Below are 20182 nucleotides of genomic sequence, written 5' to 3'. Positions count from 1 at the left end.
ACTAAAAGGTGTTCAGATAGATGAATTTTTGAATTTACGATCACAGCATGCACAATAAATCGCAAGATTGCTTAAAAATCACATGCAAAGAATAAAAATGTTTCTGAACGGCGTTTTTTCGAAATCTTATTGATATCTCAACGCACTTTTAAATTACTAAAAGGTGTTCAGATAGATGAATTTTCGAATTTACGATCACAGCATGCACAATAAATCGTAAGATTGCTTAAAAATTACATGCAAAGAATAAAAATGTTTCTGAACGGCGTTTTTTCGAAATCTTATTGATATCTCAACGCACTTTTAAATTACTAAAAGGTGTTCAGATAGATGAATTTTCGAATTTACGATCACAGCATGCACAATAAATCGTAAGATTGCTCAAAAATTACATGCAAAGAATAAAAATGTTTCTAAACGGCGTTTTTTCGAAATCTTATTGATATCTCGACGCACTTTTAAATTACTAAAAGGTGTTCAGATAGATGGATTTTCGAATTTACGATCACAGCATGCACAATAAATCGTAAGATTGCTTAAAAATCACATGCAAAGAATAAAAATGTTTCTGAACGGCGTTTTTTCGAAATCTTATTGATATCTCAACGCATTTTTAAATTACTAAAAGGTGTTCAGATAGATGGATTTTCGAATTTACGATCACAGCATGCACAATAAATCGTAAGATTGCTTAAAAATTACATGCAAAGAATAAAAATGTTTCTGAACGGCGTTTTTGCGAAATCTTATTGATATCTCCACGCATTTTTAAATTACTAAAAGGTGTTCAGATAGATGAATTTTCGAATTTACGATCACAGCATGCACAATAAATCGTAAGATTGCTTAAAAATCACATGCAAAGAATAAAAATGTTTCTGAACGGCGTTTTTTCGAAATCTTATTGATATCTCAACGCACTTTTAAATTACTAAAAGGTGTTCAGATAGATGGATTTTCGAATTTACGATCACAGCATGCACAATAAATCGTAAGATTGCTTAAAAATCACATGCAAAGAATAAAAATGTTTCTGAACGGCGTTTTTTCGAAATCTTATTGATATCTCAACGCACTTTTAAATTACTAAAAGGTGTTCAGATAGATGAATTTTCGAATTTACGATCACAGCATGCACAATAAATCGTAAGATTGCTTAAAAATTACATGCAAAGAATAAAAATGTTTCTGAACGGCGTTTTTGCGAAATGTTATTGATATCTCAACGCATTTTTAAATTACTAAAAGGTGTTCAGATAGATGGATTTTCGAATTTACGATCACAGCATGCACAATAAATCGTAAGATTGCTTAAAAATTACATGCAAAGAATAAAAATGTTTCTGAACGGCGTTTTTTCGAAATCTTATTGATATCTCAACGCACTTTTAAATTACTAAAAGGTGTTCAGATAGATGGATTTTCGAATTTACGATCACAGCATGCACAATAAATCGTAAGATTGCTTAAAAATCACATGCAAAGAATAAAAATGTTTCTGAACGGCGTTTTTTCGAAATCTTATTGATATCTCAACGCACTTTTAAATTACTAAAAGGTGTTCAGATAGATGAATTTTCGAATTTACGATCACAGCATGCACAATAAATCGTAAGATTGCTTAAAAATTACATGCAAAGAATAAAAATGTTTCTAAACGGCGTTTTTTCGAAATCTTATTGATATCTCAACGCACTTTTAAATTACTAAAAGGTGTTCAGATAGATGAATTTTCGAATTTACGATCACAGCATGCACAATAAATCGTAAGATTGCTTAAAAATTACATGCAAAGAATAAAAATGTTTCTGAACGGCGTTTTTGCGAAATCTTATTGATATCTCAACGCATTTTTAAATTACTAAAAGGTGTTCAGATAGATGGATTTTCGAATTTACGATCACAGCATGCACAATAAATCGTAAGATTGCTTAAAAATCACATGCAAAGAATAAAAATGTTTCTGAACGGCGTTTTTTCGAAATCTTATTGATATCTCAACGCATTTTTAAATTACTAAAAGGTGTTCAGATAGATGGATTTTCGAATTTACGATCACAGCATGCACAATAAATCGTAAGATTGCTTAAAAATTACATGCAAAGAATAAAAATGTTTCTGAACGGCGTTTTTTCGAAATCTTATTGATATCTCAACGCACTTTTAAATTACTAAAAGGTGTTCAGATAGATAAATTTTCGAATTTACAGTATCAAAAAGCATGAAAAATCGTAAATTGTTTATAAATATTCATAACAGTAGGGAAAAATGAACAATTGATTCACGGGCCCCAAAACTTTAGTAACATCGACTGTCAAGGAATCTAAAATTGATGGTGAATGGTTATAAAATTTGTTTTCACGCTCCTTTGTCCTCTCTGTAATGGAGTCAGTCTGGGGCCAAATAGAAGAATCGAATTTCGGTCTCCAAAAATTCAAAAAATAAATGTCATACAATAATAAATATTATATTCTCACTCACACGCATTATCTTATTGTTCTGGAATCAGGCCTCGTAAATAAATTCAATTTTATTCTTTAAAAAGTCACAAACTAAATTGTAATAGTGAATAAATTTTCTATTATCACTCTCACGCATTCATGAAGTTTTCTGGCCTCAGAAATCACGAAATGATGAAATTCAATTCTTAAAAATTATAATATCAACATAAGTCGTTACTTCAATTCTCACTCTTCACTCGCACGCATTTTTCAAGTATCTTAGGCCTCAAGCCGTACAAAATAATTAAATTCAACTCAAAAAAAATTTCAAAATCAATTTCCGTCGTTACTTAAATTTTTTCTTCTCACTCTCACACCTTCTCTAATTTTTCTGGCCTCAAGCCCCATAAATTAATTGAATTCAACTTTTAAAAATTAAAAAAATTAATTTTCCTCGTTAATGATATTTTCTTTCCTCACTCCCACGCATTTTACAAATTTTCCAAGCCTTAGGCCGTACAAAATAATTAAATTTAGCTTTTTAAAAATTTTAAAATCTATTTCCGTCGTTTATTAAATTTTTTCCACTCACTCTCATGCCTTCTCTAAATTTTTTGGCCTTAGGCCCCATAAAATAATTCAATTAAACTTTTAAGAATTTTCAAAATTAATTTTCCTCGTTAATTATATTTTCTTTACTCACTCTCACGCATTTTCTTAGTTTCGTAGGCCTTAGGCCGTACAAACAAAATAAATTCAGCTCTTCAAATATTTTAAAATAAAATTCTGTCGTTAATTAAATTTTTTCCACTCACTCTCATGCCTTCTCTAAATTTTTTGGCCTTAGGCCCCATAAAATAATTCAAATCAACTCTTAAAAATTTAAAAAATTAAGTGTCCTCGTTAATTATATTTTCTATCCTCACTCCCACGTATTTTACAAATTTTCTAGGCCTTAGGCCGTACGAAATAATAAAATTTAGCTCATTAAAAATTTTTAAATCGATTTCCGTCGTTAATTGAATTTTTTTTTCTCACTCTCACGCCTTCTCTAAATTTTTTGGCCTCAGGACCCATAAATTAATAAAATTCGATTTTAAGAATTTTAGAAATTAATTTTCCTCGTTAATTATTTTTTCTTTCCTCACTCTCACGCATTTTCTACATTTCCTAAGCTTTAGGCCATACAAAAAAAATAAATTCAGCTCTTTAAATATTTTAAAATAAAATTCTGTCGTTAATTACATTTTCTCCACACACTCTCACGCCTTCTCTAAATTTTCTGGTATCAGGCCCCACAAAATAATTTAATTCAACTCTTAAAAGTTTTAATAATTAATTTTCCTCGTTAATTATATTTTTTTTCCTCACTCTCACGCCTTCTCTAAATTTTTTGGCCTCAGGACCCATAAATTATTAAAATTCAACTTTAAAGAATTTTAGAAATTAATTTTCCTCGTCAATTATATTTTCTGTCCTCACTCTCACGCATTTTCCAAATCTCCTAGGCCTTAGGCCGTACAAAATGATTAAATTTTGCTTTTTGAAAATTTTAAAATTTATTTCCGTCGATTATTAAATTGTTTCCACTCACTCTCATGCCTTCTCTAAATTTTTTGGCCTCAGGCCCCATAAAATAATTCAATTCATTTCTTAAAAATTAAATAAATTAATTTTCCCCGTTAATTATATTTTCTGTCCTCACTCTCACGCATTTTCCAAATCTCCTAGGCCTTAGGCCGTACAAAAAAATTAAATTTAGCTTTTTAATAATTTTAAAATCTATTTCCGTCGTTAATTGAATTTTTTTTCTCACTCTCACGCCTTCTACAAATTTTTTGGCCTCAGGCCCCATAAAATAATTCAAATCAACTCTTAAAAATTTTAAAAATTAATTGTCCTCGTTAATTATATTTTCTATTCTGACTCCCACGTATTTTACAAATTTTCCAGGCCTTAGGCCGTACGGAATAATTAAATTTAGCTCATTAAAAATTTTTAAATCAATTTCCGTCGTTAATTGAATTTTTTTTTCTCACTCTCACGCCTTCTCTAAATTTTTTGGCCTCAGGACCCATAAATTATTAAAATTCAACTTTAAAGAATTTTAGAAATTAATTTTCCTCGTTAATTATATTTTCTGTCCTCACTCTCACGCATTTTCCAAATCTCCTAGGCCTTAGGCCGTACAAAAATAGTATATTACACACCTAGGGAAGTAAAGTAAGAAATGTCTCAGATCACATGCAATTGTTGGCCGAGGCGAAGCCGAGGTCAACAAACATGTGATCTGAGGCTTTCTTATTTACTTCCCGAGGAGTGTATACTATTTTTCTCCTCGACGGAGGCGGAAAGCGGCAACTTCGTCTTGCACAGCGGGACGAAAGTTGACGCTTCCGCCCGTCGAGGAGAAAAAATTAAATTTAGCTTTTTAATAATTATATAATCTATTTCCGTCATTAATTGAATTTTATTTTCTCACTCTCACGCCTTCTCTAAATTTTTTGACCTCAGGCCCCGTAAAATAATTCAATTCATTTCTTAAAAATTATAAAAATTAATTTTCCTCGTTAATTATATTTTCTGTTCTCACTCTCACGCATTTTCCAAATCTCCTAGGCCTTAGGCCGTACAAAAAAATTAAATTCAGCTTTTTAATAATTTTAAAATCTATTTCCGTCGTTAATTGAATTTTTTTTTCTCACTCTCACGCCTTCTCTACATTTTTTGACCTCAGGCCCCATAAAATAATTCAATTCATTTCTTAAAAATTCAAAAAATTAATTTTCCTCGTTAATTATATTTTCTATCCTCACTCCCATGCATTTTAAAATATTCCAGGCCTTAGGCCCTACGAAATAATTTAAGTTAACTTTTAAAAGTTTTCAAATTTAATTTTCCTCGTTAATTAAATTTTCACCACTCACTCTCACGCCTTCTCTAAATTTTCTGGCCGCAAATCCCATAAATAAGTTAAAATTAATTCTTATAAATTTTAAAAATTAATTTTTCTCGTTAATTATGTTATTTATTCTCACTCCCACGCATTTTTCGAATTTCTCAGGCCTTACGCCGAACAAAATAATTTAATTCAACTTTTAAAAATTTTTTAAATTTATTTCCTTCGTTAATTCAATTTTCTTAACTCACTTTCACGCCTTCTCTAAATTTTCTGGCATCAGGCCCCGCAAAATGATTAAATTCAACTTTTAAAAATTTTTAAATCTATTTCCGTCGTTAATTAAATTTTTCTCACTCACTCTCATGCCTTCTCTAAATTTTTTGGCCTTAGGCCCCATAAAATAATTCAATTCAACTATTGAAAATTTTTAAAATTAATTTTCCTCGTTAATTATTTTTTTTTCCTCACTCCTACGCATTTTTCAAATTTTCCAGGCCTTAGGCCGTACGAAATAATTAAATTTAGCTCTCTAAAAATTTTTAAATTTATTTTCCTCGTTAATTAAATTTTCTCCAATCACTCTCACGCCTTCTCTGAATTTTTTGACCTCAGGCCTCATAAAATAATTCAATTCAACTCTTAAAAATTTCAATAATCAAGTTTCCTCATTAATTATATTATTTATTCTCGCTCTCATGCATTTTCTAAATTTCCTAGGCCTTAGGCCGTCCAAAAAAATAAATTCAGCTCTTTAAATATTTTAACACTTAATTTTTGTCGTTAATTAAATTTTCTCCACTGACTCTCACGCCTTCTCTCAATTTTCTGGCCTCAAACCCCATACATTAATTAAATAAAACTCTTAAAAATTAATTTTTTTCGTTAATTATGTTATTGATCCTCACTCGCACGCTTTTTTTTTAATTTTTTAGGCCTTAGGCCGTACAGAATAATTAAATTCAACTTTTAAAAATTTTTTAAATTTATTTTCCTCGTTAATTCAATTTTCTTAACTTACGTTCGCGCCTTCTCTCAATTTTCTGGCATCAGGCCCTACAAAATAATTCGATACAACTCTTAAAAGTTATAAAAATTAATTTTCTTCGTAAATTATATTTTCTTTCCTCACTCCCACGCATTTTAAAATATTCCAGGCCTTAGGCTCCACGAAATAATTGAAGTTAACTTTTAAAAGTTTTAAAAATTAATTTCCCTCGTTAATTAAATTTTCACCACTCACTCTCATGCCTTCTATAAATTTTTTGGCCTTAGGCCCCATAAAATAATTCAATTCAACTCTTAAAAATTTAAAAAATTAATTTTTCTCGTTAATTATATTATTTATCCTCACTCCCACGCATGTTTTAAATTTCCTAGGCCTCAGACCGTACAAAATAATTAACTTCAACTTTTAAAAATTTTTTAAATTAATTTCCGTCATTAATTTGATTTTTTTTCTCACTCTCACACCTTCTCTAAATTTTTTGACTTCAGGCCCCATAAATTAATTTAATTCATCTCTTAAAAATTTCAAAAATTAATGTTTTCTCGTTAATTATATTATTTATCCTCAGTTCTACGCATTTTTCAAATTCCCTTGGCCTTAGGCCCCTATAAAATAATTAAATTTGTTCCCAAAAATAAATAAATTCACTTCGGTCATTACCTTAGTTCTTATTTTCACTTCTACGCCTTCTCTACGTTGTATAGCCTCAGGCCTCATAAAATAATTTAATTTCATTCTTCAAAATTAAATAAAAATAATTTCGGTCTAGAATTAAATTTCTATTCCTACTTCCACGCATTTTTCGAGTATTCTAGGCATTTGGCATTGAAAACTATTTAAATTCTGTTCATTTAAAATTGATGTTAGTCGTTAACAAATTTTTTTGAATCCGCTTTAACACATCCTTTTAACAATCAATATCAATTTTTACAAATAAATTTCTAATTACTTCCAACTGCTCACACATTCTTTTTGCATTTCTTTCCATTCTCCAAAATCATATGCTTCTTAGGAAGCATCGAATTGGTTACGATTTTAAATGGTCTTCACTCTATATTGATAGTGAACACATGTTATTTACTCACTCCTGTTCATTCTCGCAATATCATCACGTTTTCAGACATATTTCACGATTAATATACAATTTTTAACGCTCACAATTTTTTTTTCGTTGCATAAAAAATTTTGTTCTCTCACTCCTTTACAATTTATTTTTCCCGTAATCGTATTAATTGTTTAATCATTATTCAGAGACTTCTTTAGTCTTGTTTACATTAGTTACAAATATCATTCTTAACTTACGCCATCTTATTAATTAAAAAAAAATTCTTAATAGTCTCAAATCGTGTTAAGCACACAATTACCGTCTTTCACATACTTTCTCTCTTGAAATGAATCAGTGAAAAATGCTGCAAATCAGTGATTATTCACTGCATAAACAATTTCAAGTATACCACTGATTGAATAAATTATAAACTTGAGACTGTTCATGCAGTGAATATTCACTGATTCGCAGCACTTTTCACTAATTCATTTTAAGAGAGTGTGCATTCTACAAATATAATTTTTATTCCGGGCCATATCACATCACTATTCAATCATTTCACAGATTACTTTGTTTTAAAATATTTTTTCTTAACGCTTACTTTTACCTTACGACAATTTATCCGGCGCCAACAATTTTCACATGGACTAAACGTAAAATAATAATTTTTGTTACCTTATCATAAACTTTTCCGCTGAAAATTTGGTTATTTTCTTCTCATTTTTTTTTGGGAATAAATACGATTTTACTTATTCTTGCCAGGTCTTTCATCACTCGATTCCTCATTATCAATCACCGTTTTATTCACTATTTTCCTGTAATTACATTAAGTTATTATTATAATTTTTTTTTTTCTACTAGCATAAGCTCAATGTCTTCCTCACCTTGCACTTCCAAGAATATTTTACAGTTATACTTACCTGATTGTTATATTCTCACATTCTAATTTCCGTAACAGCTCTTTCTTCTCTTATATTTCGCTGTAAGAGACAACTCAGTTGAATAACATTCGCATCTCACTTGATACTGTTCATATCAATAAATCTCAATGTTACGGCAATAGTAGTTGACAATCAAATGTGTATTTGATTTTTTAAACCTTCTTAAATTACAGGATCAAATTTATTGTATTTCTAGTCCATTAATATTGCGTAAGTTGTTTGATAATCACACAAAATATTTTTAAATTTGCTACACTGACAATGACAAAAATGATTTCAACCACAATTTTGTAATATAAGATAAATTCGATTAAAATTTCTCACAATACTATTTAAAATACACAAGTGTAATCTTATAAAAAATTACTATTTTCGTAGACATTTGATGACAAAAATTGTATTGTAAATTTTTGTTCCAAAACTACAGACGTACACTTTCGAGCAAACACTACACTGCTGCGAATAATCCATATCTCGAATACAAAATTGGCTTGAGATATATATAATGAATCAGAATTGTTGAACTATTCAAATTTGTTCAAATTGATATAGAATTCTGACAATTACAAATTCCAACAATCTCAGTTACAACAACAAATCCAGAACAGACTTGAAGGTTATGTTGCTTGACTGAACAAGTTGTGTCTTGTTGACCGATCTCTTTCTTCTTACGTCACATGTCTCAAGTAGCTCACTATTCGCTCCCAAATATTTAATAGCGCGAGTGTCGTATGAAAATAGCGCGGGAATTTTTAAACATCTCTAATTTAAAATTTCGAGTAAACGTGCAAATACTTCGACGTTACCTTTCAATACTCTTTAAATATTTAATTAATTATTTATTTTTAATCACTACTGAAAATCATTTCTTTATTTCACAATCGTCGTGATTTCAACAATTTTATTTCGATTCCTCATTTAATCGTTATTTTCAAAATTGACGCGATAAAAATTTTAAAAAGGTGATTTTTAGTAGGCAATGATGATAAATAATTATGCGTTTATTTTTAATTCATAACGAAATCCCCACTCCCACGCACTTTTCAACTCTCCCAGACCTCAAGACCCTCAAAATAATTAAAATTTTAAAAAATAAATAAATTCATTCGTCCATAATTAAATTTTCTCTTCTCACTTTCACGCCTTATCTAAGTTTCCCAGGTCTCAGGCCCCACAAAATGATTAAATTTAACTTATGAAAATTAAAGAATCAATTCACGTCTCTAATTAAATTTCCTCTCTTTACCCCCACGCCTTCTTTAAGTTTCCCAGGCCTTTGGCTCCACAAAATGATAAAATTTAACTTTTAAAAAATTGAAAAATCAATTTACGTTTCTCATTGAATCTTCTGTACTCACTCCCACGTATTTTTTAATTTTCCTAGGCATCAGGACCCACAAAATAATTAAATTCAAGTCTTAAAAAATTGAACAATTCATTTACGTCTATGATTTAATTTTCTCTATGCATCCCCACGCTTTCCCTTGTTCCCCAGGCCTAATGCTCTAAAAAATGATTAAATTTAACTTTTTAAAAATTAAAAAATCAATTTCCGTCAATGATTAAATTATCTTATTCCATCCTTACGCATTTTTAAATTTTTCTAGGCCTCAGGACCCACAAAATAACTAAATTCGAGTCTTAAAAAATTAAACAATTTATTAACGTCTATGATTTTATTTTCTTTCTCCATCCCCACGTGTTGCGTAAATTTCAAATGTTCGCGCCAGAACACTTGATAATTTGACGCTCTACTATATCAGAGGTGCTGCTATCGACGCGCCCTCTGATACTCGGAATTTCAACTCGATAGCCAGCTACGCGGCAACTCGCATTACTCTACAACACTTGTGATAGAACACCACGTGCTACCAGTTTTTATTGTAATTCAATTACATCGTGTTAATTACTCTACACTATCAAGTACATCATTCTAATTGTAACTCGCTGATACACCATGTATTTGTTATCATCTATATTCTTCAATTATATCCGGTTTTTCATATATAAACTCTGTGCTCATTGCTGTGGTGACCGCGTGTTAAACTAACGTGCGGGCTATATTCATTCACATACTCGCCATCACGTGACTTTGCAGCCACAAATAATTATTGCAATTTACAATTTACTTTATTACTCATTGTTTAATTATTTACTCGTACTCGATGTCAACTGGTATGACTGACGTCATCATTCAGTCATCCAGTCATACTTAATCTCAAAATCAATATCAAATTTTATTTGTGACTGCAAAGTAATTATATACGTTCAGGCTCGGCTCGCTACGCATCTCTTTTTTATACTCGGCTCGTACTCGTTCTCAATGTCGCGTATCAAAATTAATTGTGACAAAATGTATACTCGAACTATTGATGATATTTGTAAATCATTAATTGTTAATAATTTACTCTTTATTGCGCTCTTTTGTATAAATTAATACACGTGTATGGTGCCGTGTAAATTTATAAACTCGTATTCATTAAACTCAACAAACTCGATCTTCAACTACGCTCTATATGTATAATATAATGTTCATGTGTACGGTGCCATGCAAGTTATATAAAACTCAATTAAACTCAAATGCAATCGAATACTGTTTAATAAGTGCTCTAATATAAACTCGTGATCGACTCTTGTACTCTACGCTATTATCTGTGATTTATTTTTATTAAATATGGACAATACACCAAATCAGTGACTTCTTATTTCTTTCACCATCCCGATCCAGCAAATAAATATTTAATGTAGTTTTTAAGTTAATATTTTACATTATGGTCCTTCGAGCCGGATCGGATGGTGAAAACCGCGTAAAAGTGATCACAGAAAAAAACTCGTGTTTTCATACTCGTATAAATTCTAATCCTACAATTATTCATCAGATTCAATGGCTGATGAAAAGAACTCGAAGGGAGATGGAGCGCCCAAGGACGATTCTCCCTCTCTCCCAATCACTCCGAACGTCATCATCACCGGTAGTGATGAGCACTCGACCACGCCAACTGGGATCTTACCAAATCTACCTGGTAATCCCAGCGACTCCGACATCACTGATGCGGAGACTCGCAAGGCACTCGACACTCAAGATCCCAAGAAGCGTACTCGCAGGAAGTCCGCCAAGGGATGCGAACTCGAACTCAGGATCAGCAGTCAACTGTCCAGATTGAGGCTGATCTCTGACATTGAAACTCGTGCTTCAGCACTCACCGCTGCGGCAGGTGCAGCATCACTCAAGGCTTGACTCGACGTACTCACCCAGGAGTGGCAGGAATTCTCCGTTATCCACGACTACCTGGCATCCAACGCAACGGAGGACTTCCTCCAACACTCGTACATCAAAGATGGCATCTTTGATGTAACATACCGGTCTTACCTGGGAGCTCGCACTCGCCTATCTACACTCATCCACGAACTCGACACTCCAGCTCAACCAACTCAAGCTCAGAACTCGACTCAAAGCTCACAGAGCAGCGTCAATCTCGCTCCACTCAACATCACTCCATTCTCTGGCGACTATGCCAAGTGGCCAGAGTTCAGGGACATGTTTAAGTCCGTGGTAATCAATCGTGCTGGCCTGGAGGACGTCGAACGTCTTCATTACCTGAAGACATACCTTACAGGTCAAGCAGCTCAAGCAATCGCCAACACACCCATGTGCAACGAGAGCTTCTCACTCGCCTGGGGTGCCATTTGTAAACGGTATGATGTACCTCGCTTACTCATCGGTGCTCAGCTCGACAAGCTGGTCAATCTTCCAGCACTCACCTCGCGCTTGTCAAAACAACTTTACTCGCTGATTGATCAGACCCACGAGGCGATCAATGCGCTCTTGGCTCAAAAGGTCAATCTCCAGGATGGGGACTGCTACCTGCTCACTCACATCATCATCTCAAAACTCGACCGCTCAACTCGTGAGGCTTGGGAACTATCATTGGGAGCCTCTGTTGAATTCCCAAAACTCAACCGGCTACGTCAATTCCTGACAGAGCGTGCTCGTGCTCAAGAACGCTACGAGGAAAGTACCTCAAAGGCTGGTGATCATCAGAAATCCAGTCACTCGAACTCGCACTCAAGCTCCAAAGGCCATAAGACCTCCTATGCTCATATGGCAACATCCTCGGCTCCAAAATCGGCTGGAGCATCAACACCAGCAAGCGCTCAACAAAAAGCGGTGGCTAAAGCACAGTATCCGTGCGACCTGTGCCAAGGTGATCACTACCTGGTCAGATGTGACCAGTTTGGCAAAATGACTCCACCACAACGAACTCAGCTGGTGATCCAAGCCAGATTGTGCCCAAACTGTCTTGGACACCACCGAGTCGAGTCATGCAACTCACCATTCCGTTGCAGAGTGTGTCAGGAACAGCACCACTCGATGATTCACCCAGGAATCCCTGCAACGCAAACTCAAGGTGCTCCTGCTCAAACTCAATAAAAATTTGCGCTTCCGCACGACACTCAAGCACTCGACACGCACTCGCACTCGCCTACTACAAGCTCACCGCACTCAAACAACACTCTTGCCCACACTCAAGCTCAAAATACTCATGATCGCAGCACTCGTACTCATCACTCGCCCACTCAGAACTCAACAACTGGTTGTACTCAAACTCATCATTACGCTACGTTACTAGCAACTTGTCAAGTCTACGTAGTGACCAAGTTAAGTACTCACCCAATACGCATTCTCTTAGATACCGGTTCTGAGATATCCTTTGTTTCAGATTCATTGATAAGAATGCTCAATATTTCTCGTGCTCGATCACACCTTAACATCCTAGGGATCGGAGCAGCCAAGGCTGGCCATACCAGAGGGTGTGCAACTCTCACTCTGCGTTCATACCACTCGGATCAATCACTCACGATAAAGGCTCACATCCTCAGTGGTTTAACTGCTCAATTACCATCTGACCAAGTCCAAAACACCGACTTGGCACAGTACTCGCATCTCACGCTCGCAGATCCAGAGTTTGGAACCCCAGGTCCAACGGATGTCATCCTTGGAGCTGATTACTACGACCAGGTCATCACTGGCGAGATCATCAAGTGCAAATCTCCTGGATTACTCGCTCAAAACACCATCTTTGGCTGGATTATCATTGGTCCAGTCCAAGCTCGGCTCAACAAACCACTGAGAATTCATCATGCTGTCTCCAATCATCATGATCAAGATCTTCAAGACTTACTAACTCGATTCTGGCTCCAAGAAGAGGTCAGTCCAACTCAACTACGCTCATTAACTCCCGAAGAAGAGGCTTGTGAAGCTCACTTCCGGGACACTCACACTCGAGACAGTTCTGGCAGATACATCGCCAGACTGCCATTGATATCAGACCCGCACCAGCTGGGGAACTCATACACAGCAGCTCGTCGCTGCTTACAACACCTCATGCGACGTCTTGATAATGATGCTCGGCTCAAAACACTCTACATGAACTGCATGGCAGAGTATCTCGAACTCAAGCACATGGTGCCTGCGGCATCATCTACATCATCAATTCAATACTTCCTACCCCACCATGGGGTACTGAAGGAGGACAACAACAACTTCAAGATCCGTGTGGTCTTCAACGGCTCAAAACCAACCAGTTCAGGACTCTCACTCAACGACATCATGCATACCGGGCCAAAATTACTCGTTAACATCTTCGACGTACTCATCAGCTCGCGACAACACCGGTTCATCTTTATCACAGATGTTACCAAAATGTATCGACAGATTTTGGTTCACGAAAAGGACCAAGGTCTGCAACAAATACTCTGGTTTGATAAGGAAGGAAACATCACCCCCTTCAAACTTACTACAGTTACTTATGGGACGAAATCAGCTCCATTTCTTGCTGTTCGAGCCCTGCTCCAATTGGTCGAAGATGAAGGACATAGATTCCCACTCGCAATCGATCCACTCACTAAAGGTCGGTATGTCGACGACATTTCCGGAGGCGCAGATGATCTCGAGTCATTGCAAGCAGTTGCGGATGATATCGAGGGTCTGTGCAAGGCGGGCGGATTTCCACTCGCCAAATGGGCAAGCAATCATCGCAAACTACTTCAGCTCAATCGTGCGGAAGCGATTACAAAATACAAAATAGAGGATCCAGGAGTCAGCACCAAAATTCTTGGGATGTACTGGTCTTCAAACAAGGATCAATTCTCTTTCAAACACTCGCCACCATGCTCAACTCAACCATGCACGAAGCGTGCAATTCTATCAGAGATTGCTCAGATCTTTGATCCACTGGGATTCCTATCACCACTCATAATTCAAGCCAAAATGTTCATGCAGGAACTTTGGCTTGTCAAACTCGGCTGGGACACTCCATTGTCTGCAGAATTACGACAGAAATGGACTTCATTCAAAACTCAACTCGATATGATTCATATCATCAAGATTCCCAGATGGATCCACTCGTCCACGAACTCGGCTCTAGAAATCCATGGATTCTCCGATGCCTCGCAATTGGCGATGGCTGCGGCAGTATTTATCAAGGTCCTACCGACAACTCGAACTCAAACACTGCCAGACTACACTCAACTACTCGCATGTGCCAACATATCTTTGGACCGATTCATCAATCACGCTCACGTGGATACACTCGCATCCGTCTCGCTGGAAAGACTTTGTCAGGAATAGGGTGTCATTTATTCAAGAACTAATTCCAGATGGCCACTGGAAGTTTGTCCCTGGCACTGACAATCCAGCAGATTGTGCAACTCGAGGCTTGACAACCAGTCAGCTTAAAACTCATCAACTATGGTGGTCTGGCCCATCATGGTTGCTCGAAGACTCGCCGTCCTGGCCAACCAGTCCTATTCATAAAGATGCAGATACTCACCTGGAAGAACGTCCAGTCAAATCACTCTATGTTTCGGCTCAACCACTCAACTCGTCTTGGACGCTAATGGAACGTCCAATCCCACTATTGCGTATGCTCAGAGTTACAGCAATTTGTGGGAGGGTACGCGATATAATCAAACGCATACCACACTCGACTCTCGCTCATCCACTCACATCAACTGAAATCAACCTTGCACTCCAGTTCTGCATCAAGGAAACTCAACGTATTCATTTCTATTCTGAACTCCAATTACTCGCAAAACAGGCATCATGGCCAAAGGATCACCCATTTGCTCGGTTGGTGGCTTATCAAGACACCGATGGCATCATCCGAGTAGGGGGGAGATTGGAAAATGCTCCGAACTCAGATCAACAGAAGCATCCTGCAATTCTACCTCGTGATGCTGCTCTAACTCGACTCGTCATCTCTGATGCCCATCAGCGTACCATGCATGGTGGTACTCAACTCACACTCGCTCATACTCGACTCAGATACTGGATCATTGGTGGACGTCAACCAGTACGTTCACACATACTCAAATGTCTCGTCTGTGCTCGTCATCGATGTGTTCGCGCTCAGCAATTAATGGGACAACTCCCAACTCAACGTGTCACTCCAGCGCCACCATTTTCTCACACTGGAGTCGACTACGCTGGTCCAGTATCAATAAAATCATGGAAAGGTCGAGGATCCAGGATATACAAGGGCTGGATCTGTGTGTTTGTCTGTCTGACCACATCAGCAGTTCACGTCGACCTTGTCAGCGACTACTCATCATCAGGATTTATAGCAGCTCTCCGACGGTTTATTCACCGTCGAGGGATATGTACAGCACTCTACAGCGACTGTGGAACGACATTCCAAGGCGCGTACTCGGAACTCAAGCGGCTCTTCACTCAAGGCACTCAAGAATCTCATGCTCTAGTCGATTGGGCCACTGTGCATCAAATCACATGGCATTTCAATCCTCCTGCTGCTCCCCATATGGGTGGTAAATGGGAAGCCGCAGTGAAATCGGTGAAACATCACCTGACTCGCACACTCGGAGAATCAGCCTTCACGTTTGAAGAACTTACGACTCTTTTAACGCAAGTGGAGGGGATTTTGAACTCGAGACCATTGGAGGCTCTATCCGACGATCCTCAGGATCCTTCATCGCTCACTCCAGGTCATTTTCTCATTGGGAGACCAATCGTTGCGATCCCTGAACCTTCACTCATGGATACAGAAGTATCAAGACTCTCTCGCTGGCAGTTCATTCAGCAACGTGTCCAGCATTTCTGGAATCACTGGTCCACCAGTTACATTCAACGTCATCTGGCTCGAACCAAGTAGCATCATGCTCGCAATGACATCAAACTCGGCTCACTAGTCCTTCTCACTGATGAACGAACTCCACCAACTCGATGGCCACTCGCGAAAGTGACTGCACTCCGTCCAGGGAAGGACAACCTCACTCGAGTGGTAACCATTCAAACAGCCACTGGTACTCTCACTCGTCCAATTGCCAAGCTCGCACTCTTACCACTTGCTCCAGAACCAGATGCCTAACTTAATGGCAAGCTACTCATCAATCATCAGGTGCTCAAGATCATAATCAGCAACTCTGTTCCTGATGGCGGGCGGAATGTTGCGTAAATTTCAAATGTTCGCGCCAGAACACTTGATAATTTGACGCTCTACTATATCAGAGGTGCTGCTATCGACGCGCCCTCTGATACTCGGAATTTCAACTCGATAGCCAGCTACGCGGCAACTCGCATTACTCTACAACACTTGTGATAGAACACCACGTGCTACCAGTTTTTATTGCAATTCAATTACATCGTGTTAATTACTCTACACTATCAAGTACATCATTCTAATTGTAACTCGCTGATACACCATGTATTTGTTATCATCTATATTCTTCAATTATATCCGGTTTTTCATATATAAACTCTGTGCTCATTGCTGTGGTGACCGCCAGTTAAACTAACGTGCGGGCTATATTCATTCACATACTCGCCATCACGTGACTTTGCAGCCACAAATAATTATTGCAATTTACAATTTACTTTATTACTCATTGCTTAATTATTTACTCGTACTCGATGTCAACTGGTATGACTGACGTCATCATTCAGTCATCCAGTCATACTTAATCTCAAAATCAATATCAAATTTTATTTGTGACTGCAAAGTAATTATATACGTTCAGGCTCGGCTCGCTACGCATCTCTTTTTTATACTCGGCTCGTACTCGTTCTCAATGTCGCGTATCAAAATTAATTGTGACAAAATGTATACTCGAACTATTGATGATATTTGTAAATCATTAATTGTTAATAATTTACTCTTTATTGCGCTCTTTTGTATAAATTAATTCACGTGTATGGTGCCGTGTAAATTTATAAACTCGTATTCATTAAACTCAACAAACTCGATCTTCAACTACGCTCTATATGTATAATATAATGTTCATGTGTACGGTGCCATGCAAGTTATATAAAACTCAATTAAACTCAAATGCAATCGAATACTGTTTAATAAGTGCTCTAATATAAACTCGTGATCGACTCTTGTACTCTACGCTATTATCTGTGATTTATTTTTATTAAATATGGACAATACACCAAATCAGTGACTTCTTATTTCTTTCACCATCCCGATCCAGCAAATAAATATTTAATGTAGTTTTTAAGTTAATATTTTACACCACGCTTTTTCTTAGTTCCCCAGGCCTCAGACCTCACAAAATAATTAAATTCAAGTTTCAAAATATAAAAAAAAAAATTTTTTTTTCGTATTTTTTAATTATTTCAGAGTCTACTCAATTGAGGACCTGAAATCCTCAGGAAAGTTGATGGCTAACATGCTTTTTCGATTGCCGCAAGAACAATCCAAATCGGTAGATTAGTTAAAAAGTAATAGAGCGTTCACACACACGCACGAACACTCACACACATACACACATGCGTGCGTACACACACACACACACACACGCATACTCGGACCACTCAGAAAATAGTCAGAATAGCTTCCTAGGACATCAAAACGGCGAAATCTGATGGATTTTTGATTTTTGAAAATCAGGGTGAAAACAATAACTTTCCGAAGTTTTCAAAAATCATCGATTTTCGTGGTGGGAAGTTTAAAATAAAATTTATTTCATCAAAAAGCTAGATAAGTAATCAATTATCAAATGACGTTAGCAGAATCAATCGATTAGATACTTATTAATGCTTAGATGTACTTGAGAATGGTGAAACAAACTTTTTCGGGGCTATAATGTCAAAAGTTTGAATTGCCGAAAACTTGAAAAAAGTAGAATAATTCAAAATTTTTTTTATCTTATGATTGTAAGTATATTTTTGCTTATCATTTGGAACTGAGCATACACGGAGAAACATACCAATTTTCATTATGCTGTCGACCTAACTTGAAACAGGAAGTGAGGCATCCAAAAAATTATCATGCTCATACGAAAAATTATTATGCTGTATCACAATACTTACTACGCGCGAGAAACTTATTGATAAGCTTTTATACCAATTACTTTCATACATTATAATAATTGTGATGCGGCATAGTAATTTTTTATAACAACAGAATAACTTTTTGGATGCTTCACTTCCGTTTCAAGTTTGGTCGATATCATAATAAAAATTGGTAGGTTTTGAGCTAACATTTTTCTCCCTGTAAATCAAGTCAAAGAAGTTCTTGAAATATGATGAAATACATTTTTGCGAAGCAATAATTAAAACATTTTTAACTTCCCGCTAAGAAAATTGGAAACTTTTCAGCCATTAATTCGCATTGGCTATTTTTTCGTTGCTAATTTCAGTCTCATGTAAAAAACAAAGAAAAAAATGTACTTTAAATGCTAACTTAGTAATGAAAAATAGAAGTCAAATTAAACATACAATTTTTGACACAGCTATGAAAGGTTTCGTCCCGAATGTGATAAACCATATAAAATTTCAATTGATTTATTTTAGTCACTTTCTACCTTAGACCTTTACTTCAGATTACAGACATAGAAATATTCATAATTAATAAAAATTGTGGCCTATTCCATACGACACAAAACAAATTATAAAAATGTTATTATTGAGGGCTTACAAAACTATTGGATCTGTAAGCTTGTTGTTTACGCAGTGAACACATGATCTATGTATATCAATTCAAGCTCATGTGTTCTTTGGGTAGCTTTAGTAGTATTAACTGCGGAGATTAATTGATAGCGAACAACAATACTCAATAATAAATTTGTTCTATGATTACATTACGTATAAGACTGGCACCTCCAGTATGTTTATGAAGTGGATACTTTTTATGTATTCGTATCCTAGTACCAATATTTACCCAGAAATGAGCCAAACTACACAAATGAATATAGTTTTTTTTTGTGGTATACCAAAAACTTGCCCTAGGCTTGGCCGCTATCGGTACAGGAGTAATGAATGCAGTAATACGAATTTTATTTTGATAATTTTATCCTTAACACAATTAATCGGACTCATCAGTAAGGCTTGTAAAACGTGTTTTAGGAATCTGAAGACTTAATCGGAAGATAATATTACGGATATTTCAGCCGTAAAGTTACACAGAAAAAAAAAATTCTGGGCGCAAGAAATTTTTTGTATTATAAATTGAACACAAAAATTTTCTTGGTATGAGAAATAATTTATTGACTCAAAAAGTTTTTTCTTGCTCTGAGAAAATTCATTCTTGCCGTAAGAAAATTTCTGTTTAAAATTCATAATGCAAAAAATTTCTTGGGCTGAAAGAAAATGTTCTTGGGGCGAGTAAAAAATTCTTGTGCCAAGAAATCCTTTTTTTTAGTGTATAATTAAAAGTTAGACCTAAGCTATATTCAACGTAATTGAAATATAGCGAAAATTTTTAAACAATTTTATGAGAAAAAAAATTGTTAACTTTCATAAGGTCTAGTTTTTAGGAGTACAAGGAAATTGTACTACTTGATTATGATAAATAATTTGAAAAAAATGATCTCGCATTGCTGTTG

General features: G+C 35.6%; 1 protein-coding gene across 1 annotated transcript; it reads left to right on the top strand.

The window, feature by feature from the left end:
* The first annotated feature begins 11873 nt into the window (after positions 1-11873).
* Positions 11874-16506, top strand: LOC130673852 (uncharacterized). The gene is made up of 3 exons (XM_057479066.1): positions 11874-12744; positions 12796-14877; positions 14996-16506. The coding sequence occupies exons 1-3, from the start codon at positions 11874-11876 to the stop codon at positions 16504-16506; spliced, it is 4464 nt and encodes a 1487-aa protein (XP_057335049.1).
* Positions 16507-20182: the final 3676 nt, after the last annotated feature.

This window comes from Microplitis mediator, chromosome 8 (genome assembly GCF_029852145.1).
Source record: "Microplitis mediator isolate UGA2020A chromosome 8, iyMicMedi2.1, whole genome shotgun sequence".
NCBI classification, from domain to species: domain Eukaryota; kingdom Metazoa; phylum Arthropoda; class Insecta; order Hymenoptera; family Braconidae; genus Microplitis; species Microplitis mediator.
The sequence above is the reverse complement of the archived record's forward strand: the minus strand, read 5'-3'. Positions and strand labels throughout refer to the sequence as shown.